This window comes from Heptranchias perlo, chromosome 1 (assembly GCF_035084215.1).
Source record: "Heptranchias perlo isolate sHepPer1 chromosome 1, sHepPer1.hap1, whole genome shotgun sequence".
In the NCBI taxonomy this organism is placed as follows: Eukaryota; Metazoa; Chordata; class Chondrichthyes; order Hexanchiformes; family Hexanchidae; genus Heptranchias; species Heptranchias perlo.
The window spans coordinates 66489126-66514602 of record NC_090325.1 but is presented as its reverse complement, the minus strand read 5'-3'; the positions used below and the strand labels follow the sequence as shown (position 1 = coordinate 66514602).

The 25477-nt window shown below is 41.7% G+C and overlaps 1 protein-coding gene across 3 annotated transcripts in view; it reads right to left on the bottom strand.

The window, feature by feature from the left end:
* Positions 1-9048: 9048 nt before the first annotated feature.
* The window catches only part of map3k1 (mitogen-activated protein kinase kinase kinase 1, E3 ubiquitin protein ligase), a 124235-nt gene continuing 107806 nt past the window's right edge, over positions 9049-25477 (bottom strand). For all 3 annotated transcript variants that reach the window (XM_067986184.1, XM_067986192.1, XM_067986173.1), the window contains 6 exons: positions 19608-19760; positions 16941-17103; positions 16106-16237; positions 15614-15756; positions 12688-12819; positions 9049-12233 (listed from right to left, as the gene is read on the bottom strand). In XM_067986184.1, the coding sequence (XP_067842285.1) occupies positions 12087-12233; positions 12688-12819; positions 15614-15756; positions 16106-16237; positions 16941-17103; positions 19608-19760 (870 nt within the window). In that variant the 3' untranslated portion in view covers positions 9049-12086. The remainder of the gene's footprint in view (positions 12234-12687; positions 12820-15613; positions 15757-16105; positions 16238-16940; positions 17104-19607; positions 19761-25477) is intronic.

Sequence of the window (25477 nt, the reverse complement as noted above, 5' to 3'; positions counted from 1 at the left end):
TTGGCTCCAGACCTCATTACAGCCTTGGACCAAACATGGACAAGAGCTGAATTCCAGAGGTGAGGTGAGAGTAACTGCACTTGACATCAAGGCAGCATTTGACAGAGTGTGGCACCAAGGAGCCCTAGAAAAATTGAAGTCAATGGGAATCAGGGGGAAAACTCTCCAGTGGCTGGAGTCATACCGAGCACAAAGGAAGATGGTAGTGGTTATTGGAGGCCAAACATCTCAGCCCCAGGACATTGCTGCAGGAGTTCCTCAGGGTAGTGTCCTAGGCCCCACCATCTTCAGCTGCTTCATCAATGACCTTCCCTCCATCATAAGGTCAAAAATGGGGATGTTCGCTGATGATTGCACAGTGTTCAGTTCCATTCACAACCCTCAGATAATGAAGCAGTCCGAGCCCGCATGCAGCAAGACCTGGACAACATCCAGGCTTGGGCTGATAAGTGGCAAGTAACATTCGCACCAGATAAGTGCCAGGCAATGACCATCTCCAACAAGGGAGAGTGTGACCACTTCTTCTTGACATTCAACGGCATTACCATCGCCGAATCCCCCACCATCAACATCCTGGGGGTCACCATTGACCAGAAACTTAACTGGACCAGCCACATAAATACTGTGGCTACAAGAGCAGGTCACAGGCTCGGTATCCTGTGGCGAGTGACACACCTCCTGACTTCCCCAAAGCCTTTCCACCATCTACAAGGCACAAGTCAGGAGTGTGATGGAATACTCTCCACTTGCCTGGATGAGTGCAGCTCCAACACTCAAGAAGCTCGACACCATCCGGGACAAAGCATCCTGCTTGATTAGCACCCCATCCACCACCCTAAACATTCACTCCCTTCACCACCGGCGCACCTTGGCTGCAGTGCATCTACAGGATGCATTGCAGCAACTTGCCAAGGCTTCTTCGACAGCACCTCCCAAACCCGTGACCTCTACCACCTAAATGGACAAGGGCTGCAGGCACATGGGAACAATACCACCTGCATGTTCCCCTCCAAATCACACACCATTCCGACTTGGAAATATATCGCCGTTCCTTCATCGTCGCTGGGTCAAAATCCTGGAACTCCCTTCCTAACAGCACTGTGGGAGAACCTTCACCACACGTACTGCAGTGGTTCAAGACGGTGGCTCACCACCACCTTCTCAAGGGCAATTAGGGATGGACAATAAATGTTGGCCTTGCCAGCGACGCCCACATCCCATGAACGAATAAAAAAACTGATGAAACATGGAGTGGAAGAAGAGGTCCTACAATTGGTACGATTGTTTTTCTTGGTGTGCCAAAAAAAAAGGGACAATAGCCTAGTTAGCAATGGATTAGCAATTGTGACTTCAAATCCCACCATAACATGTTGTGAAATTGAATTCAATAAATCAGATAATCAATGGACTAGCACCAGAAAAATGACCATGAAAGCTGCTGGTTTTCATAAAAACCCAATGACACGTGTCCTTCAGGAAAGGGACACATCACCCCTAGCCAGTCTGTCCTACACGTAGCTCCAGTCCCACACTATGTGGTTAATATTCTCAGGGCAATTAGGAATGGGCAATAAACACTGCCCATCAGTGGCATCCACATCCCAAGAACAAATAAAAAAGATATAAACTATACATGCTGACTTACCTACTTATCAAATGAGATGCATTTGAGAATTCTCTCTCAGGTTATCTTTTCTATATTTGTATTATCTGAGCAAATGGAAATAACGACTAAATATCCTCGAGAAACTAACTTGGCTGTGCCTTTATGGGAAGTGAAGAGGATTTCTACGGTTGTGGGTCTGGCTGACGTTGACTGCCTCATTTCCCAGTTTTTATGAAATAGTAGGAAGTCCTAAATCAAGCTTAGCTACCTAAAGCTCCAATGAGAAATATCTCCCAAACTACCTCCATTACTGTTGGGCCGCAATACAGCCAGGAGTAGATTGTGGGACCCTGGACGCTCAGGAAAACACATAAGGAAATATCTAAACTTGGAAAAATAAATTACAAGGGAAAGGAATAAGGGACATCAGGGACAATTCTGGGATTTGGAGAAAAGAGGGAGGAACATACTCATCGCAATAATTTGAGGGAATAGGCTCCCCCACCTTCCTATGGTTGCACTTATACAGAGCTGTGTGCACAACATCTTGAAAGATTCTAACTATCACTGGTGAGTGCAAGATGCTAGGTTGTTCCCAGAGGTGCAATCAAAGGGGGTTGAGTCCACTCCTGGTTTTACAAAATAAATTAAAATCATTTGGGATCTACTGTGGGATTTAGAGAAACTGAAAATTTATTGTATATATTATTCATGGACACTGAGGGCTTTTATGGGAAGGATGTGTTTAACCTCTGGGGCATTATTTGCCTCTGAAGATCAATGGATAGTAATCTATCCACGATTCATTTATTTTCTTGGGATATTCAGACCAAAAGATTGAAATAGAACATGCATTATTGGTAAACTAACTCCCTAAATTGCCATATTAATCTGTAGGAAATTTGTAACTAAAAATAGTCTAAAAGAAATTAAAAGATTAATTGGATCAATGTACACTTAGCCTGCTTCAGTTCTTAATGTAAAGGTCAACAATTACCAATTCATGTAGGTCATGCAGGCCATCAGGTGTTCCTAGGCATTGTGATTTCAGCCCCTACAACACCACTACTGAAGCTGGAGGTCTAGCTAGTGGAGGTGTTGGCAGACATTCCTACCAGCCCTTGCTCATTCTTACATTGAGTTACATTGAATCTAGAGCACAGGAACAGGCCATTCAGCTCAACTGTTCTATGTTGGGGCTTATGCTGCACACGAGCCTCCTCCCTTCCTACTTCATCCAACCCTTTCAGCATTCCCTTGCATTCCCTTGTATTCCTTTCTCCTTCAATTGCTTATCTAACTTCCCCTCAGCTATGCTATTTGCTTCAAATACCCCTAGTAGTTGTGCGTTCCACTTTCTTATAACTCTTTGGGTAAAGAAGTTTCTCCTGAATTCCCTGTTGGATTTATTAGTGATGATCTTATATTTATGATCTCCAGTTTTAGACTCCCCCACAAGTGGAAACATTTTCTCCACGTCTACCCTATCAAACCGTTTCATTCGTTTAAAGACCTCTATCAGATCACCCCTCAGCCTTCTCTTTTCTGGAGAAAAGAGCCCCAGCCTGTTCAGCCTTTCCTGATAAGGATATCCTCTAAGTTCTGGTATCATCCTTGTGAATCTTTTTTGCACCCTCTCCAAATGTGGCCTAACCAAGGTTCTACACAAGTTTAACATAACTGCTCTGCTTTTCAATGCTATCCCTCTTGAAACGAACCCCAGTACTTAGGTTTTACCTTTTTTATGGCCTTATTAACCTGCATTGTTGCTTTTATTGATTTGTGTACCTGTACCCCTAGATCCCTTTGCTCCTCTACCTCATTTAGACTCTTATTATCCAAGCAATATGTGGCCTCCTTATTCTTCCTAGAAAATGCACCACCTCACACTTATCTACATTGAAATTCATTTGCCAATTACACACCCATTCTGCAAGTTTATTAATGTCTTCAAATGTTGACATTCTTCCTTTGTATTAACTACACCCCCCAATTTGGTGTCATCTGCAAATTTTGAAATTGTACTTCTGATTCCAGAGTCCAAATCGTTTATGTAAATTATAAGCAGTGGTCCCAGCACCGGTCCCTGTGAAACACAACTTCCCACCTTTTGCCAGTCTGGGTAGCTACCCTTAACCCCTCCTCTCTCTTTTCTGTTTTGTAGCCAACTTGCTATCCATTCTGCTACCATGTCCCTACTCCATATGCTCTGACCTTAATCATGCGGTACCTTATCAAAGGCCTTTTGAAAATCCAAATATATTACATCTACTGCATTACCCTTGCCTACACTTTGTTACTACTTCAGAGAATTCAATAAGGTTGGTCAAGCATGACCTTCCCTTCTTAAAGCCGTGTTGACTACTCTATTATATTTTTGTTTTCTAGATGTTTTTGTATTGCATCTTTGAGTAAAGATTCCATTATCTTTCCTACCACCGACATTAAGTTAACTGGTCTGTAGTTCCCTGAACTTGTTCTACCTCCCTTTTTAAATATAGGAATAACACTCTTGTCCTGGATTCTTCCTTATGTGATGATTAACAATCCATCCCGATGCCCTCCCATTCTTCATTACATTATCAGCCTTTTGTGCATCTCCCGGCCCATTTTCGTATGTATCTTTCAAGTTGATCAGCACCTATAACTCCACATATGATGAGCTCCTGATCTCAACTACGCTGCTTTCTCTCCCATCTGTCACCCACCCAGATATGGCCTGTATCATCACTCACTCAAGTCCAAATGATGCAGACGTGAGCACATCTGGTACACAAATGGCTTAGCCATTCATCAACAGATGTGGCTGGACCACATCAAGTGCTATAAGGCCTCTGTTTCCTCTAGTCCGGGATCATCCTGGAAAGCAAAGATAACCCCGGCTTCTTTTCTTCACTACTAACCATCCTTTTCAACCCTTCTCCCTTAGCCCCTTAATCTTCACCTCCAGTAACAAGTGCATGGAACTCATGGACTTCTTTGTCACTAAGATTAAGACCATCCATTGTGATGTCTTTGCTGCTTCCCAGTAAGCCAAACCTTCCCCCAGTCTCCTCCACCCTAGGTTTAAACCAGTGTCTGTCTCTACTTTCTTTCCCATCTCCCCATATGCCCTCTGAGCTCATCTCATCCACGACCCCATTTCCACTTAACTGCTGGCCTCAAAGTTTTCCTTCCTGGCCTCCATGCTAGCTGCCATTGTTAATGATTCAGGTACTGTCATCTTCCCCGCCTCAAAAAAACCCATCCTTGACCCGTTCTCACAAACTACAGCTCCATCTCCAACCTCCCTTTCCTTTCAAGTCCTTGACCATGTCACCTCACAAATCTATACCTATTTCCTGCAACTCCCTATTTGAATCTGTCACTTTTCCACCCCTGTCACAGCACCGAAATAGCACCAACCAGTCACAAATGATGTGCTGTGACTGTGTTGCATTATTCCTCCCCGTCTTCCTCAACCTCGCTGCAGCCTTTGATGCAGTTGACCACACTATCTTCCTCCATTGCCAGCTCAGTGGGAATGCTTTTGCTCGATTTCACTCTGGCCTATCCAATTGTAGTCACAGCATCTCCAGCAATGGCTTCTCTTCCTGCCCTCGCACCATTACCTCCTGAGTCACTCAAAGATCTATCCTCAACTCCATCCACGTCCTCATCCATATGCTGCTCCTTGGAGACATCATCCGCAGACATGGGATCAGCTTCCACATGTACAAATGACAACTCCCAGCTCTATTTCACCATCGCCAGCTTTCTCGACCCCTACACTGCCTCTGTATTGTCAGACTACTTGTCTGACATCCAGTCATGGAAGAGCTGCAATTTCCTTCAGTTAAACATTAGGAAGACTGAAGCCATTATTTTTGGCTCCCGCCACCAATTCCATCCCCCATCTTGGCCAGTTTCAGCTGAACCAGACTGTTTGTAACCTCTGCGTTTTATTCAAATCCGAAATAAGCTTCTGACCCCCATATCGTCTCATAGAATCATAGAAGTTACAACATGGAAACAGGCCCTTCGGCCCAATGTGTCCATGTCGCCCAGTTTATACCACTAAGCTAGTCCCAGTTGCCTGCACTTGGCCCATATCCCTCTATACCCATCTTACCCATGTAACTGTCCAAATGCTTTTTAAAATACAAAATTGTACCCGCCTCTACTACTGCCTCTGGCAGCTCGTTCCAGACACTCACCACCCTTTGAGTGAAAAAATTGCCCCTCTGGACCCTTTTGTATCTCTCCCCTCTCACCTTAAATCTATGCCCCCTCGTTATGGACTCCCCTACCTTTGGGAAAAGATTTTGACTATCTACCTTATCTATGCCCCTCATTATTTTATAGACTTCTATAAGATCACCCCTTAACCTCCTACTCTCCAGGGAAAAAAGTCTCAGTCTATCCAACCTCTCCCTATAAGTCAAACCATCAAGTCCCGGTACCATCCTAGTAAATCTTTTCTGCACTCTTTCTAGTTTAATAATATCCTTTCTATAATAGGGTGACCAGAACTGTACACAGTATTCCAAGTGTGGCCTTACTAATGTCTTGTACAACTTCAACAAGACATCCCAACTCCTGTATTCAATGTTCTGACCAATGAAACCAAGCATGCCGAATGCCTTCTTCACCACCCTATCCACCTGTGACTCCACTTTCAAGGAGCTATGAACCTGTACTCCCAGATCTCTTTGTTCTATAACTCTCCCCAACGCCCTACCATTAACGGAGTAGGCCCTGGCCCGATTCAATCTACCAAAATGCATCACCTCACATTTATCTAAATTAAACTCCATCTGCCATTCATCGGCCCTCTGGCCCAATTTATCAAGATCCCGTTGCAATCCTAGATAACCTTCTTCACTGCCCACAATGCCACCAATCTTCGTGTCATCTGCAAACTTACTAACCATGCCTCCTAAATTCTCATCCAAATCATTAATATAAACAACAAATAACAGCGGACCCAGCACCGATCCCTGAGGCACACCGCTGGACACAGGCCTCCAGTTTGATAAACAACCCTCCACAACCACCCTCTGTCTTCTGTCGTCAAGCCAATTTTGTATCCAATTGGCTACCTCACCTTGGATCCCGTGAGATTTAACCTTATGTAACAACCTACCATGCGGTACCTTGTCAAAGGCTTTGCTGAAGTCCATGTCGACCACGTCTACTGCACAGCCCTCATCTATCTTCTTGGTTACCCCTTCAAAAAACTCAATCAAATTCGAGAGACATGATTTTCCTCTCACAAAACTATGCTGACTGTTCCTAATCAGTCCCTGCCTCTCCAAATGCCTGCAGATCCTGTCCCTCAGAATACCCTCTAACAACTGACCCACTACAGATGTCAGGCTCACCGGCCTGTAGTTCCCAGGCTTTTCCCTGCCGCCCTTCTTAAACAAAGGCACATTTGCCACCCTCCAATCTTCAGGCACCTCACCTGTAGCTGTCTCCTTCATAGTTTGTCTTCTTCCACCTCTAATGGCATCACCCGCCTCCAACCCTACCTCAGCTCATCATCTGCTAAAACCCTCATCCACGTCTGTCACCTCCTGACTTGACTATTCCACTGCTCTCCTGACCAGCATCCCATCCTCCATGAACTTCAGCTCATCCAAAACTCTGCTTCCCTTATCCTATCCCACACCAAGTTCCGCTCACCCATCATTGCTATCCTCATTGACCTACACTAGCACCTGGTTCCCCAAAACCTCAATTGTCATCCTTGTGTTTAAATTCCTTCATGGCTTTGCCCCTCATCTCTAATCTTCTCTGAACCTATAATCACTCCCCTGCCAAACTCTCCATTCCCGTATGGCCTTCTATTCAACCACCAGCACGCAAGATTCTCCATCTCCTCCTTTAAGACGACCTCTGACCAAATCTTTGGTCATTCCTCCTAATATTTCCTCTTTGGTTCGACATTTTTTTTTTGATTATGCCAACGTCATTGACTTTTAACTGCTCTCTGAAATGGCCTAGCAAGCCACACAGCTGAATGTACTGCTAAAGCAAGGTGGCCCACCACTTTCTCAGGGCAACTACAGATGGGCGATAAATGTAGCGTTGCCAGTGATGCCCACATCCAGAGAATGAATTAAAAATGAAGCACTTTTTGGATGTATTTCCACGTTAATGGTGCTATATAAAAGTTGTTGTTGCTTTAAGAAGATGCTGGGTGAAAGCTGGGCACTTTCCTAATGGCAAAAAAGGAGTGGGAGAATGCCAATTTCTTGGACCATTTATAGACATTGCCATTCTATTCAACCAGTAAGATGAAGTTGTGTGAGAGAGGTGACAAGAATGAAAGGAAAATTTTGTGATCTCCCTCTTCTGTTTCACTATCAATACAAGGGGCACTGATGCAAGCCACATCTAAATGATGCTGGCTTAACTCATCAAGGTAGGGTTTCTCCCAAACCTGAAGTGTTACTGCCAAATTTTTGCAAAAAGTGATTCACTTAGTTTGTGCAGCCTACTTTACCTGGTCATGCATACTGCAATCAAATCTCTAAATGACACCCCATTATTTATAAGTAACAGTAGTAAACAAAGCAAGAGACAGATGGGTAAAAATGGCAGAATTTCTCTTCAATTTCACAGAAATATTTCTACTCAGTTTTCTTTCTGCTAGTACTAGGAGCAGCAGTCACTGCTGGGTAATAGCAGTGATGGAACCCCCCCTCCCAGGGTCTGCAGTCTATCCTGCCTAGGTTCTTTGAATCCTGGCCCTTGGGACTGTCTTTGGTGGACCAGGCTGCCGGCTTGTGTGGTGAACACTAATTCAATAAATTCCTTCAAGCAAGAGCTGGACCTGTAGTAGTCGAGCATCCTCTACAGTCCCTGCACATATCTTAGTATCATCTGAAAACTTGCAGATCATTCCCCCAACACCTACATCTAGATCATTAATGAAAATAGTAAATAGCAACGGTTCTATCACCAATCCCTGCGGGATACCACTGGTGACCGGAAAATTAGTTAGAAAACTGCAACATATTGCAGGAAAATACAATTTAGACAGTAATTTGTTAACAGTAAAAATTGTGGATTAATAAGTTGCTGCAAATTTTAATCCTTACTGAATTTATATGGAACTACCACCAGGTTTTGTTTTTAGAACAGCTGTCAAAAGGGGAGTGGTATAACTTTTGAGAAGTCATCTGTTCCTGACATGTTCTGTTTTAATGCATTTGTTGGAATAAAAGTAAGTACAGCCCCTTAAGAACATGCTCACATCAGCAGTAAATGAAGAATTAATTATTAAGTGCTAATAAACTCATTTGGTTCATGCAAACAATCACTCAGCAGGGCCACCATAACTCTCAATGTACACACTTCACTGTATAAACCATTGATCCCTGATGTGATTTTCCATATAATGAGCATACAATATCATTTAGTGTGTGCAGCAAAAAACAATTAAGATGCAAGAGTTGTTCCAAAAAAAACTTTTATTTACTAGAAAGACAAAAACACCAAAATAGGTCCAAATTATGCTATAAAATGTTTCAAAATGGGGTAAAAATTTCAATAATTAAAATATTTGATATATTTAAAATTACAAAGGATACATTTAGCCAAATTTTTCAACCCCAGAGATTTAAAAAAAAAATTTGCTTGCACAGTAAGGTGCTAATAGAAGTTAGCCCTTAAGCCCTGGAAGTTTTAGAAATTACAGTCACATAGCAAATATAGTTTCATTGTGAAAGTGTACTTTGGTAGAAGAAAACTATAGGACACCTGAGGTAGAAACTGGAATAAAACAGCAGTAGACGTTATTTACAATTTAAGAAGTACCAAATAACAATAGGAACAGCACAAATAATTACATATTATATTTTCAGTCCAGCTCTGATCCAAAGAAAAAGAATATTACATCACATGTGCATAAAATAAAAAGAAAATTACACAAAATACCTCACAATTACCAGCAAGCTGAGGGCAATGCAAACAATTTCAATTAAAACGCATCTTGGTAATAAAAAGCATCAACTTATTAAACAAGCCAGATGCTGAGATCTACAAAGTAATACTGATTAGCCGAGGTTCATCAGTTTAATGTTTTTGTCAGAAACAGTGAAAATTTGACAAAAACATTTCCAGTATAAAATGGCAAGAGTGCATCATTTAAAGCTCAAGAAAAAACACTTAAAAAAAACTTATTGACTTGAAAGGACCACAAAATATGATTCCAAGTTGTCAATAAATTAAGGAGTCACTGCTATGAAGTACGCTACAAACATCTCTGTACATCTTTAACTCTCCAAGCAATAACAGCACCTTTTTAAACCAATGAGGAATGTGATACAACATTAAAACATTCTTTTAAAAAATTAACATCTATACTTTCAGGGCTTCACATTATAATCGGTTTTTAATCGAACATGGGGACAGAAACCCCTTATTTCATTGATATTTAAAAGCCTCATACATTTTTTTCAACCCATGTATATCAATTTGACATGAATATTTTTATTTACTAAACTTGCCACATGTACAGTGGAAATAACCATTATTAAAAATCTGTAAAGACAATAAGACTTATTGCTGGAAGAGTTAAAATTCCCAAACTAAAATTTCTAAAGGATGCAAGCTTTTACAGCTAACCACTTAAAACACTTACAAAATATTTAGATTCAACTAAAAAATGTCAAAGCAAAATGCCGTTTTCCTTCAGTACTACGTAAGTGTGAATTAACAGATCTAAAATCTAGACTGGCCATATAAATAGGTCAATCAGAATTTGTCTTGCCTCTTAAAAAGATACACTAGTTGATGCAAATTATTTCATCTTCTCATTTGTTGTCATCTAATAGTACTATTTTCCATACAGCAATATGTATTTGCCTTTTCTTTACTTGTCTTCATGTGAAGACATAAAAACTTTGAATACCATAAAACAGCACTGGGGTTTACTTAAAGTCCACATTTCAGGACATGCCATTGAAGTGATAAGTCTAATTCAAACTTATGTTCCTCTCATCCTTAGTTTAATGAAGTAAGAGGTGATGAAAACACTAATACTCTTTTAAAGTTATCAAAGTGTTACATGCAGTTTTGTAACATGCTTGTAATTCAACTAAGATTTCTCAGGATACAGCATTAAATTACATCTATCCTTAAGCAGATCAGTGACTGAAGGCTAACATTCAAAATAACTATTCCAAAGAGGTCAAATTGGACTAAAATCAATATTAAAGACATTGCAATGAACCAACAATTTTAAGTTGTATCCTAAGAAATGATAACTATGAGTTAAGCCTTTTGCTGAAGGAAAACTGCAGACCAAGCTTTGAATATAAAATTTTTGCTGTTCTATTTTTTTTAAAAAAGGGTAGAGACAGTAAGACTTTCTTGCAAAGATTCCAGAATCTTACAGCAGCAAGTTCAACTGATTGAAACGTAAATGTTTCAAAAAGTTGAAGGCTTCAATACAGTAGCACAAATGAAACCACAAAAGGTTCTGTCTGGCTTGGCTGCTGGTTAACATTTATCAACTGGAACTGAGTAACAGGTTTAAATAGCGGGCGCTACCGTAAAACTTCTGTAACGAGCACAGTGATGGTATGACACTGGAATTGTAAAGGTAATCTGTTCTGCATCCTACAAGAAATAGTACACATCTTCAATAAACTGTAAAAACAAAGCAATTTTTCAGTAACTTTAACTCAAACGGCTGAATTATGGCAAACACTTTTACAAATACATATTTTGAAAATAGGTTTCACACATAACCCTTCCCTGAATATTAAACAAATTAAGCCGTAAGTGAATACCACAGAATTCCTTTCAATTACAACGGCTAGTAAAATGACCTCTTCATTAAAAGTGGACAAAGATACAGCAGGCACCTTTTAATAAGTTGTCCAATCAGCTTAGATGATTTTCTAACTTCACTGTCTTCCACAATGAAAACGTAAAAATCAAGTACTTAAGTGGATCATTGAAAGTATTAAATGTCTCAGTACTAAACCCAGAAAAAAACCTTTTTCATTTTGTAAATAAGTTTAACAGAGGGAGAATCTGGCAATTTTAATATATCCTCAGTTTTACTTCAGAAATGTATAAACCATTACAAGTGGCAGCTTAAAAACAGCAAAAACTCAGTGGAGCCCCTCAGCTGCTAGTTTTGCTGAAGAAGTGCTCTAGCGGAAGAATGTTCTCCCCAACTGCCCCACAACAGCTTTCAACTGGACATTTCTGGGCACTAAGGACAAGTCTGATCAATAAGAAGGCACAACTTTTACAAGCAAGAACAAGACATTTGCATACTATTTTAAAAGGTATAGATCCTTGTGAGGCAGTTGTTTGCTGAGACACAGGCTCCTTTTGGCCATTGCTGCTTTTATTTCAAACTTAAGGCCAGTTCACTCATTTATACAGCTCTACAGTGCACTGCAGGACAACACTCAGGCATTTTCTTTGTTTCAGTAGTTTCTTCTTGCACAGCTTTTATTTGCAATGGTATCCATTACCATGTTCGGAAGACTGGGTGTTTCAAAAGTTCCCGTGATGCAGGTCTATCCTGGGGCTGAAGTTCCAGGCATCGGAGAGCCACGTCCCGCAATGCAGGGGATAAATGGTTTGGAATTGTTGGGGCGCTCGTTGCACTGGCAATCTGTTGATTTTTAAGATGCAATATTTAGAAATATTTGGTAGTATGCATTACAGTAATCGATTTCAACCGCAACAATCATCAGCACAGATTCCTTAACACCCTTTGCAAATGTATTAATATGTAGTACTTAAAAATAAATTATGTAACAACCAGTGTGTGAGGGCATTGCACTATAATTCTATACAAACTTACACATCTTTAAGAGCATAATCCTATATTTGATTTTATTTGAGCATTATTGTCCATTCTTCCAATTAGTTACAAGTCTAAAAATGTTTTACTAATGTTCAGAACAAATCAAACATAACTTCATATTTATTGTGGGCTTGTAATAATGGTTTAAAAAGTTAACAATGCTTAATGCACAAAACACACTATTGCAATAAATGTACGTTTTATAATGCATACAATCTTTCAGTATTTAACCTGGATAACTTTCCATCAATTTACTTACCTTAAATATTAGAGCAAGGTGATTGGAGTGCTTCTCTGCATTCCAAGGAGGTTTGGCACAGGCCATCTCTATAACAACACAGCCGACACTCCACACGTCACAGCTTCTACCATATTGTTGCCCCCGCAACACCTAAAAAAAGTAATTGCAAGGGTTAGGATCAGCGTAGAATGGGATTGACTGCTGAGGGCTGGCTTCTGTAAGCACCTAAAGTAGGAGTGATGTGGAAAGCAGAACATGAATACATATAATGTAGGCTTTGTTGATGGTATAGGTTTTGTATTGAAGTCTACAGTTTCAGTTCCACCAGGAACACTCGGCTCCAGACCTCATTACAGCCTTGGTCCAAACATGGACAAAATAGCTGAATTCCAGAGATGAGGTGAGAGCGACTGCCCTGGACATCAAGGCAGCATTTGACTGAGTGTGGCACCAAGGAGCCTGAGTAAAATTGAAGTCAATGGGAACCAGGGGGAAAACTCTCCAGTGACTGGAGTCATACCTAGCAGAAAGGGAGATGGTAGTAGTTGTTGGAGGCCAACATCTCGGCCCCAGGTCATTGCTGCAAGAGTTCCTCAGGGCAGTATCCTTGGCCCATCTTCAGCTGCTTCATCAATGACCTTCCTTCCATCATAATGTGAGAAATGGGGATGTTCGCTGATGATTGCTCAGTGTTCAGTTCCATTCGAAACCCCTCAGATAACGAAGAAGTCCGTGCCTGTATGCAGCAAGACCTGGACAACATCCAGGCTTGGGCTGATAGGTGGCAAGTAACATTCGCGCCAGACAAGTGCCAGGCAATGACCATCTCCAACAAGAGAGAGTCTAACCTCCTCCCCATGACATTCAATGGCATTATCATCGCCGAATCCCCCACCATCAACATCCTGGGGGTCACCACTGACCAGAAACTTAACTGGACCAGCCGCAAACATACTGTGGCTACAAGAGCAGGTCAGAGGCTGGGTATTCTGCAGTAAGTGATTCACCTCCCGACTCCCCAAAGCCTTTCCACCATCTACAAAGCACAAGTCAGGAGTGTGATGGAATACTCTCCACTTGCCTGGATGAGTGCAGCTCCAACAACACAAGAATCTCAAAACCATCCAGGACAAAGCAGCTTGCTTGATTGGTACCCTATTCACCACCCTAAACATTCACTCCCTTCACCACCGGCGCACCGCGGCTGCAGTGTGTATCATCTACAGGATGCACTGCAGCAACTCGCCAAGGCTTCTTCGACAGCACCTCCCAAACCCGCAACCTCTACCACCTAGAAGGACAAGGGCAGTAGGCGCCTGGGAATACTACCACCTGCACGTTCCCCTCCAAGTCACACACCATCCTGACTTGGAAATATATCGCCGTTCCTTCATAGTCGCTGGGTCAAAATCCTGGAACTCCCTACCTAACAGCACTGTGGGAGAACCGTCACCACATGGACTGCAGTGGTTCAAGGCGGCAGCTTACCACCACCTTCTCAATTAGGGATGGGCAATAAATACTGGCCTTGGCAGCGACGCCCACATCCCATGAACGAATTTAATAAAATTATAATTGAAGCTATGACAACATTCTCAGCTAATGTGAAATAAGAATCTTTACTGTCCAACTCAACCATTTTCTGTATAAAATGGCAGTTGAAACAAATTCGACCACTGCCAACATATTACATTAGGAGATACTTTGTGTGCGTGTAGCCTAGGACAGGAACTATGGCATACAAAGGAATGTATTTACAATGAAACTCCCATAGAAGTAGTTTTCCAATGAGTCATGTTTTGTACAAAATATATTAGAAATTATTTGCAGGCATTACTGTTCTTCAGAAATCATGTTAAAATTGCTTAAACAATGTTATGTTTTCCACATATGTTAGAGGGATCTTGACCTGCTGCTTAAGCACCAATGCATCATATTAGAGTGCTCCAAAAATTAGGGCAGAGACGACAGACTGGAATATGGGAGGGCAGCCATTTTAAAAAAGACAAATTAAAAATTGTTCAAGTAGGAAAGAATAAACAAGTTTAAATTATTTATTTGGATTTGAGATGACCTAACTGAAGTTTCCAAGATTATGAAGGGGGCTTTCAAACTTGATTCAAATTTTACAAAAAAGTCTGGGTAATTTGTACTTCATTCAGAATCCCAAATCTATTACTCTTTCCTCCTAAGGATAATAGATCTGAGATTCTGAATAAAGCTTGACAAAAATAAAATTGCAAGAATCTTTTAATAAAGTTTATTCTTTTCCCCTCATTGTGAGTAATACGTGGCAACAATTAATGTTGACAACAGGAATTCAAATGTAATAGAAGCTAATATCTGAAAGTGACACTCGTAGGGTGCAGTAAGAGGGCCAGGGAGGGAGTGGGAGAAATGTGAGGGATCACTGTTACTCTCCACCACTGTCACACAACTCCTAGTAGCTTTCTCAAAAAGTGACACCAGTAGGCTTGGCCATAGATCACAACCTGCCTAGGGAGTAAGTGGTACGTGTGAGAAGGATACTCAGAATGTAGGAAAGGGGGTAAAAAGTGTCCATCAGTCTGGTAAAGCAAATACAGTACGCTCTACAATAAAAGATGCATTCCACAATTCTCTAAAATTATTCATGAGTATATTCTCATCAGAATACACAAAGGTTTCTGCAGCATTGACACATAATCTGTAAAAATGGATCATTTGGAGGAAATAATTTAACGCTTAACACAAGATTTGCAGCCTGTAACTTTTCTTGCATTTGGCCTCTAAACTCAATACAGGCTACCATCATATTTAAACCCTTTCCCCAAAGCAAGTATGCCAGGGCAAGAATGCAATATTCAGTGTTAACAGGTTACTTTAATGCCAATGACTAGAGAGAAGCAGCAACAAAAGTACTGCATGAATACAAAGTATAATATAGTTTACAGTCTTATCTCACCTCAGGTGCCATGAATGCAATAGTTCCCAACAGCTGCCCTTGAAATTCGCCCGCACCAGTGCCTTTTGATGCCAACCTGGCTGCAGCTCCAAAGTCTGCTATTCTTAGTCGCTGTCCTGTGCTGTCAATTAGCAGATTGGCACCTAGGAAACCAAAATACTGCAAGTTAGTACAGTAATCAGTAGGGGAGGCAAATACTGTTCCCTAGTTACAACCCCAGATATTCTTTTAAATGCCATATACACATTCCAACGAGACCCCATTCCTTGACAACTGCAGGGAGGCATGTATTCTTAAAAGTAGTAAGCATGTTATTGGATATGGTTTGTACTCAGTTAAAGGCTTTAAAATCAAAAGGTCAGAGCAAGATCATGCTCTTGCTCCACTGTGACAGCACCACAAAGCATGGTTGCTCATAGCAGGGCATGCTCTCATTTCATCCATTTGTCTTTTGAACCCTTTGTATTTGGCTAAGGATCAAGGCATTCTTACCTTTGATGTCCCGGTGGATGATTTGGTTCTCATGGAGATAAGCCAGGCCACGCAGCAGCTGCTCATTGTAATTAATAATAACTTGTTCCTTGAAAGCACCGTACTTGTTCAACAAATGAGAAACCGATCCACCTAAAAATAAAATGCTATGTGAAGAGATTCTGAAACGTAGTATAGAACTGCTCAGTACAGCATATTTCCCCACCTCATTTAATCGTAAAATCAAAAATTAAATTTTCATGCAATACAGCACTTCACAGTCTGCTGTGTTCGAAGTGTACTTAAGGTTCCATCAGGAATCGCAGAATCAGGAATCTCAATTACAAAGTTTCAGACATTTCTTCCCAGTTATTTAAAAACACTTGTAACTTACTCATGAAAGAACCACTGTAAAACAATCAAATAAATGGTATAGTACACTCCCAACAAGCAAGAGTCACTGGATGGGTATCAAGAACAAGACCTCAGGCTGATTTTCCTTCCTCTCCAGCCTAGGGATGCCAGACCCATTCGAGCAACCTTCCACCACCCCAGCAGGATCAGCTAATTTAGCACAGATTGGTACATATGGATCAGTTCCACAATGGATAGCAGACTTACCAACTGAGCAATTGGGATAGCTCAAAGTATAAATTCAACACTGTAATTACAAACAGTTCAGCTATAGTATACTCAACACACAATATTTTTGCTGTCTATTTGATGCTTCCATTCTTTCCAATGGGATGAACAATGACAACTTTCCAAAACTGACACCTAGAAACAAGCCAGCTAGAAAAATAAAATGACTTCAGATTAGATCATTTATTCATTTTTAAAAAATGTTCATTCTCACCTGCCATCCATTCAACAAACAGATTATAGTTACTCTTCTCACAGGTGGCACCTAACATCCGAATTATATTAGGATGATTAAGGTGGGCCATCATCCGGATTTCTTCTCTTAGGGTTTGTACCACTTCTTCTTGCTCAGTAGATGTGTTCCTGATGTAAGTCACCTGTTTGCCAAGTTAGAAAAATAAATTTAGAACTCTGAATTAATTAACTAAATTAAATTGCATATGCCTACATTGCAGCAAGACCTGGACAACATCCAGGCTTGGGCTGATAAGTGGCAAGTAACATTTGAGCCAGACAAGTGCCAGGCAAGGACCACCTCCCTTTGACATTCAACGGCATTACCATCACCGAATCCCCCACCCTCAACATCACGGGGGTCACCATTGACCAGAAACTTATCTGGACCAGCCACATAAATACTGTGGCTACAAGAGCACGTCAGAGGCTGGGTATTCTGTGGCGAGTGACTCCCCTCCTGACTCCTCAAAGCCTTTCCACCATCTACAAGGCACAAGTCAGGAGTGTGATGGAATACTCTCCACTTGCCTGGATGAGTGCAGCTCCAACTACACTTAAGAAGCTCGACACCATCCAGGACAAAGCAGCCCGCTTGATTGGCACCCCATCCACCACCCTAAACATTCACTCCCTTCACCACCGGCGCACCATGGCTGCAGTGTATACCAACCACAGGATGCACTGCAGCAAATCGCCAAGGCTACGACGACAGCACCTCCCAAACCCGTGACCTCTACCACCTAGCAGGACAAGGGCAGCAGGCACATGGGAACAACACCACCTGCACATTCCCCTGCAAAATCACACACCATCCCGACTTGGAAATATATCGCCGTTCCTTCATCGTCGCTGGGTCAAAATCCTGGAACTCCCTTCCTAAGGACTGTGGGAGAACCTTCACCACACGGACTGCAGCGGTTCAAGGCGGCTCACCACCACCTTCTTGAGGGCAACTAGGGACGGGCAATAAATGCTGGCCTTGCCAGCGATGCCCACATCCCATGAACGAATAAACAATAATTACAACAGTGACCAATGATAAATTGGGCCAGTGGGCCGATGAATGGCAGATGGAGTTTAATTTAGATAAATGTGAGGTGATGCATTTTGGTAGATCGAATCGGGCCAGGACCTACTCCGTTAATGGTAGGGCGTTGGGGAGAGTTATAGAACAAAGAGATCTGGGAGTACAGGTTCATAGCTCCTTGAAAGTGGAGTCACAGGTGGATAGGGTGGTGAAGAAGGCATTCGGCATGCTTGGTTTCATTGGTCAGAACATTGAATACAGGAGTTGGGATGTCTTGTTGAAGTTGTACAAGACATTAGTAAGGCCACACTTGGAATACTGTGTACAGTTCTGGTCACCCTATTATAGAAAGGATATTATTAAACTAGAAAGAGTGCAGAAAAGATTTACTAGGATGGTACCGGGACTTGATGGTTTGACTTATAGGGAGAGGTTGGATAGACAGACATTTTTCCCTGGAGAGTAGGAGGTTAAGGGGTGATCTTATAGAAGTCGATAAAATAATGAGGGACATAGATAAGGTAGATAGTCAAAATCTTTTCCCAAAGGTAGGGGAGTCTATAACGAGGGGGCATAGATTTAAGGTGAGAGGGGAGAGATACAAAAGGGTCCAGAGGGGCAATTTTTTCACTCAAAGGGTGGTGAGTGTCTGGAACGAGCTGCCAGAGGCAGTAGTAGAGGCGGGTACAATTTTGTCTTTTAAAAAGCATTTGGACAGTTACATGGGTAAGTTGAGTATCGAGGGATATGGGCCAAGTGCAGGCAATTGGGACTAGCTTAGTGGTATAAACTGGGCGACATGGACATGTTGGGCCGAAGGGCCTGTTTCCATGTTGTAAACTTCTATGATTCTATGACCACAGTTCAAAAAGTACTTCATTGACTGAAGCACTTTGGGATATCCTGAAGACATGAAAAGCACAATAAAAATGTAACTTCATTCTTTCTTACCAAAGATAAGACCTTCCTCAGTTTTTAAAAAGTCGTTCAAACACCATACACAAATATGAAAAGCTGTCATCCAGTGAAATGGGGAAAAATATGAGAAACCTTAAAATTCATGTTGGGTGATTTTCTCCACACTGCATTATAAAAGATCTGTTGTGGGGTGCATCCTTTATTTGAAGGAAATAGCATTTAGGGCCCAAATAACAGCACTGCCGAGGGGGGGCACGTGAGAGTGAAGATGCGGGGGTCCGTGCGTGCGCGAAAGAGGAGCAGACGCGGGGGCTGAGAGCACGAGAGCAAGCAAGAGAAAACATAGGGGCCGTGTGCAAGAGAGAGCGAGAACAGACCCAGAGAAACAGGGGAGGAAGAGAAAAAGAGAGAACGAACCCGAACCCTTATGTTACCACCCATATGGCATTAATACCCCCATTGTTGTAAAACACTGTATTCCCTAACACAGCATGAACAATGTCACAGGACTTCTGCTACTCCACAGAAAGAAAATTCGCATTAGGATACACATATGGAGAATAGTGAACTTGTGATGTAAATGAATTGATGTTATTTGAGATGAATTGCCATTAAGCAAAAATAAAACATGCTAAAGCTGTCACATCTTCCCACCAGCAACAAAATGTTGGAGCAATCAGCAGAATATCTGGAAATTACCTGTTTCACAGCCATTAATGTCCCTGTTGCCACATCTTGTGCCTGGTAACATGAAGAAAAGGCTCCAAGGCCTATCTGTTGACCTTTGAACCATTCTACACCCTCTCTGTAAGCGAGTTTTGCTTTGGTATGTCCAGGTAGGGTTTCTGGTGTCTACAAATAAACAATAATACTTTATTATACAACTTATTCAATTTACAATTTAAATTTAATACCACCTTCCAAAAAAACCCTCATGTGCAGTTGTTTGATAATAATGGAAAAAAGCAATGCACATTGCTCAACATTATTTTTTGTTTAGGTTTGGACTTCCACTAAAAAAATTACTTTTTATGCAGTCACATTTCTGCTAACTAAGAACAGTTCAGCAGCTAGACTAAATGTTTTAGTTATAAAACTATGCAAATAAATTGACTTACATTTTCACAAGATTTGACAGAACTTGGTTCTAGAGATTTTTTTTACAATCTATTATACACAGTGCATGGGATGCCCATTTAATTGAAATGTTAAATAAAAACAGAAAATGCTGGAAAAGTTCAGCAAGTGAGGCAGTATTTGTGGAGAAAGAAAGAGTTAACCTTTCAGCTCGAAGGCCTTTCGTCAGAACTGGAAGATGTTAAAGAGAAAGTTTTTGAGCAAGTACAGAGGCGGAAAGGGGGCGGGGAGGGAAGGAAAGAATAAAAGGGAAGGTCTGTGATAGGGTGGAGGGCAAGAGTGATTAAATGACAAAAGGGATGATGGTGCAAGGCAAGGAGGGTGGTAATGGGACAGGTTAAGAAACAAAAGATGGGCCTGGAGGAGCTATAAATGGCAGCAGCAGAACCATAACCAGCAGCTGCAGTCCAAAAAAAATGCAGTGGTTATGATCCGAAGTTAGTGAAATCAATGTTGAGTGCGGAAGGTTGTAAAGTGCCTAATCCAAAGATGAGATGCTGTTCTTTAACTCTAACATCTTTCAGTTCTGACTAGTCTTCGACCTGAAACATTAACTTTGTTGCCTCACTTGCTGAGCATTTCCAGCATTTTCTGTTTTTATTTCAGATTTCCAGCATCCGCAGTATTTTATTTTTGATTTAATTGAAATGTTAAGTACCTGCAGTACCTGTTAATCCTGTAGATGGCACTGTAATAAGTATTTTCAATATCAAATGTGTCACACAGAGACACAAATAACTGCAAGTTTATAGTTAAGAGTTTATTACATTGAGATTGTGCAGTCTAGCCACCAATTCCAATATTATTCAATGCTCTCTGAATTTTTTTTAAGCCATCTTTCCTATACCTCAGTAAACAACATTTTTAATGTCCAAAATAAGAGTTTAAACAAAATAAACTCAAACACAATTTACAATAACATGATTACATTTATCCATTGAATTGTCTTTCGTGTCTTTTAATGCTGTTATTAAGTTTTTACATGTAGACATCACCCCTTTCCAAAAGCTTGGGCTTGGACGTGATATTTGTGCCCAGAGTTGAGATCTCGGCTGAACTTGAATTGTTCTCCAATTTCCCAGGATGCATCAGTGCTAGTCAGATGTACTGCTGAGATTTTTTTTTCTTTACCTCCCACCACTTTCTGTCCAGTAGTTTTTCTTCAAATAATTTTTAAAAACAACACAAAATGCTTTACTAAGAGAAAATTTATAATTTAAGAGAGGCCGTATGTCTGTATAAGTGCAAGAAAAAAAAGTGAGTGTTCTGATCACAAACATGTAATAGCTTTTACTTTGCATTCTATAAACTTTAAAAATGTATATTAAACTAAAGGGTAGTGAGACAGAAAAAAGAGAAAAAGGAGGGAAAGAGGGGAAAAATAGATTTCATTTAATATTTCAATTTATGAAATAAAAACTCCAGTTGAATTCTGAAGCCAACTATTTATTTCCATCTAACAGAAATCAACCTTAATGTAGAAAAACATGCCACAACGTGGCATAATCAGAAAGAGGAGCTTTTAGGAAGGGTGACCAGAAGCTTGGTGGATTTTAAGAAGGATCTTGGAGGAGAGGCAGAGGGGTTTAGGGAGGGAATTCCAGAGCGTGATGCCTAGGGCGGCTGAAGGTACAGCCACCAATGGTGGGGCAAAAGGATGGTTGAGATGCATAAGAGGCAAAAGTCAGAGGAATGTAGAGTTGGGAGAGGATAGGTTGTTGGGCTGGAGGAGGTTAGAGATAGGGAGGAATGAGACCAGAGGGATTTAAACACTAGGATGAGAATTTTAAATTTGAAGCATTGGGTGACTGGGAACCAATGTTGGTTGGAGAGCACAGGGGTGGTGAATGAGCAGGACAGGAAACAGGTTGCAAGTTTTGGATGAGCTGAATTTTGATGAGGGTGGAGAATAGGAAGCTGGCCAGGAGAGCAGTGAAATGACAAAGGTGTTAATTGTATGATTTATATCAATGAGTGTTGATTATATTATGGTGGCTATCATAGAACCATAGAAAAGATACAGCACAGAAGGGGGCCATTTGGCCCAATGTGTCCGCTCCAGCTCGAAGAGCAACCGGGTGCCCATTCTAATCCCACCTTCCAGCACCCGGTCCGTAGCCCTGCAGCTTACAGCACTTTAGGTGCAGGTCCAGGTACTTTTTTTTAAAAAAAAAGAGTTGAGGATCCCTGCCTCTACCACCAATTCGGGCAGCGAATTCCATACATCCACCACCCTCTGGGTAAAAAAGTTTTTCCTCATGTCCCCTCTAATCCTTCCGCCAATCAGCTTAAATCTATGTCCTCTAGTTCTTGAACTCTCCGCTAGGGGAAACAGGTACTCCCCTGTCTACTCTATCTTGGCCCCTCAATCTCCTCTGCTCCAAGGAAAACAACCCCAGCCTATCCAATCTCTCCTCATAGCTGCAATTTTCAAGCCCTGGCAACGTTCTTGTAAATCTTCTCTGCACTCTCTCCAGAACAATTACGTCCTTCCTGTAAAGTGGTGACTAGAACTGCGCACAATATTCCAGCTGTGGCCTTACCAGCGTTTTATACAGTTCCATCATTACATCCCTGTTTTTGTATTCTATACCTCGGCTAATAACAGAGAACATGCCTTCTTCACAACCTTATCTACCTGTACTGCCACCTTCAGGGACCTGTGCACATGCACTCCAAGGTCTCTCACTTCCTCTACCTCTCTCAATATATTTGCGTTTACTGCGTATTCCCTTTTACTGTTTGCTCTCCCTAAGTGCATTACCTCACACTTCTCCGGGTTGAATTCTTTTCCGCCCACTCCACCAACCCATTGATATTCTCTTGGAGTCTACAGCTATCCTCTTCATCAACTACGTGGCCAATTTTTGTGTCGTCTGCAAATTTGCCAATCATGCCCCCTACATTCAAGTCCAAATTATTAATATATACCACAAACAGCAAGGGACCCAACACTGAGCCCTGTGGCACACCACTGGAAACGGATTTCCATTCGCAAAGACATCCATCGACTTCTACCTTTGTTTCCTGTTACTGAGCCAATTTTGGATCCAATTCGCCACATTTCCCTGTATCCCATGGGCTTTTACCTTTCTGATCAGTGCGCCATGTGGGACCTTGTCAAATGCCTTACTAAAATCCATGTAGACAACAACCACTGCACTACCCTCATCAATCCTCCTTATCACTTCTTCAAAGAATCAACTGGGGGACTTTCCGGTATCCCTTTTATAGGAGACCTTATCTAGGTTGTAGTGTGTGTGTGTAAGGGGAATCTCTATGAATAAAAGTTTGGAAGCAACTAAAAGACCAGGCTCTAGTATTCTATCCTTCACCACATGGCTTTCCATTTATAACATGGTAGCAGAGAATGGTTGCCTAAAGGTGGAGATTGCACACAACGATTTTTTTTTGGACATGAAAATCTTGAAAGCCTAGCTGCCATTGTGGAAATGGCAGAAAGCAAGTTTAAATTGTCGAGGTACGATTTCCCTCCGATGTTCTCGGAGTAAGACCAGTGGAAGAATAAGGTCGATATGTGGACACAGGTTACTACTCTGCGGTAGGGGGGGGGGTAGAAGAGAGGGGGAAGCAGTGGTGGGGGAGGAGAGACCCCAAGAGGAAGCCCGGGGGGGGGGGGGGGGGGGAAGAGAAAGAAGGGAGGAGAAGAGAGCACGTGTGAGTGGACGCGGGGGCCGTGTGCGCGAGAGCGAGCAAGAGAAAACATAGGGGCCGTGTGCAAGAGAGCGCGAGAACAGGGGCTGCACCCGCGAGAGAGAAGAAACCGAGAGAAAGAGAGAGAAAGCAAGTGCTGTTACAGGTGGAAATAGGTAGCCATTGTAATTTTTCAGGTTGATTCATATGCTGCATTTTTTTTAAAAAAAAGTTATTTAGAGTTTATGGGCAGTCTGAGCCTTTCACTCATATAAACAGTGCACCCAATAAGATGACATCACATTTGTTCTTCCCCAAAGCATTCACTTACATAAGAAATAGGAGCAGTAGGCCATATGGCCCCTCGAGCCTGCTCCGCCTTTCAATAAGATCTTGGCTGATCTTTGACCTCAACTCCACTTTCCTGCCCTATCTTCATATCCCTTGAATATCCAATCTTGAATATACTCAACTGAGCATTCACAGCCCTCCGGGGTAGAGAATTCCAAAAATTCACAACCCTATGAGTAAAGAAATATTTCCTCATCTTGGTCCTAAATGGCCGACCTCTTATCTTGAGTCCATGACCCCTAGTTCTAGACACCCCAGACAGGGGAAACATCCTCTCAGCATCTATCCTGTCAAGCCTTCTAAGAATTTTATACGTTCCAACAAGATCATCTCATTTTTCTAAACTCTAGAGTATACACCCATTCTATTCAATCTCTCCTCATAGGACAACCCTCTCATCCCAGGAATCAATCTAATGAACCTTCATTGCACCCCTTCTAAGGCAAGTATATCCTTCCATAGGTAAGGAGACCAAAACTGTACACAGTACTCCAGGTGTGGTCTCACCAGAGCCCTGTACAATTGCAGCATGACCTCCTTACTCTTAGACTCCAACCCCCTTGCAATAAAGACTAACCATTTGCCTTCCTAATTGCTTCATCTACCTGCACGTTAACTCTGTGACTATTACTGAATTTTTGGTAGTTATTACTATAATGTCATGTGACATGACAGGTCATCACCCAAATATATCCCATCGCAAGATTCATCCAATTTTGAATAAAGGTGCTTTAATTTTTTTTTAACACAGAAAATGGGCCAAGTGCAGGCAATTGGGACTAGCTTAGTGGTATAAACTGGGCGACATGGACATGTTGGGCCGAAGGGCCTGTTTCCATGTTGTAACTTCTATGATTCTATGATTAAAAACTGGCACAAGTCAGATTTTTCAAAAGAAATTGGACAAATCAACAGTGACATACTAACCAGCACTGTAGAAGTCACTTTGTTACAGTATTACAAGGACACCCAAATCCCTCTGAATATCAACCTTTCTAAGTCTCTCACCTTTTAAAAAAAATATTCTCCCTACCAAAGTGGATAGTTTCACATGTCCCCACATTATACTCCATCTAACACCTTCTCATCCACTCATTTAACCTGTCTATATCCCTTTGCAGTCTCATGAGAGCTTACATTCCCACCTAGCTTTGTATCATCAACAAACTTTGAACATTACACTCAGTCCCCTCATCAAAGTCAGATATAGATTGAGGCCCAAGCACTGATCCTTGCAGCACCCCTAGTTACAGCCTGCAAACCCAAAAATGACCCGCTTATTCCTACTCTGTTTTCTGTCCGTTAAACAATCCTCAATCTATACTAATATTACCCCCAATCCCATGAGCCCTAATCTTGTGTAACAACCTCTTGTGTGACACCTTACTGAATGCCTTTTGAAAATCCAAATATATGATATCCACTGC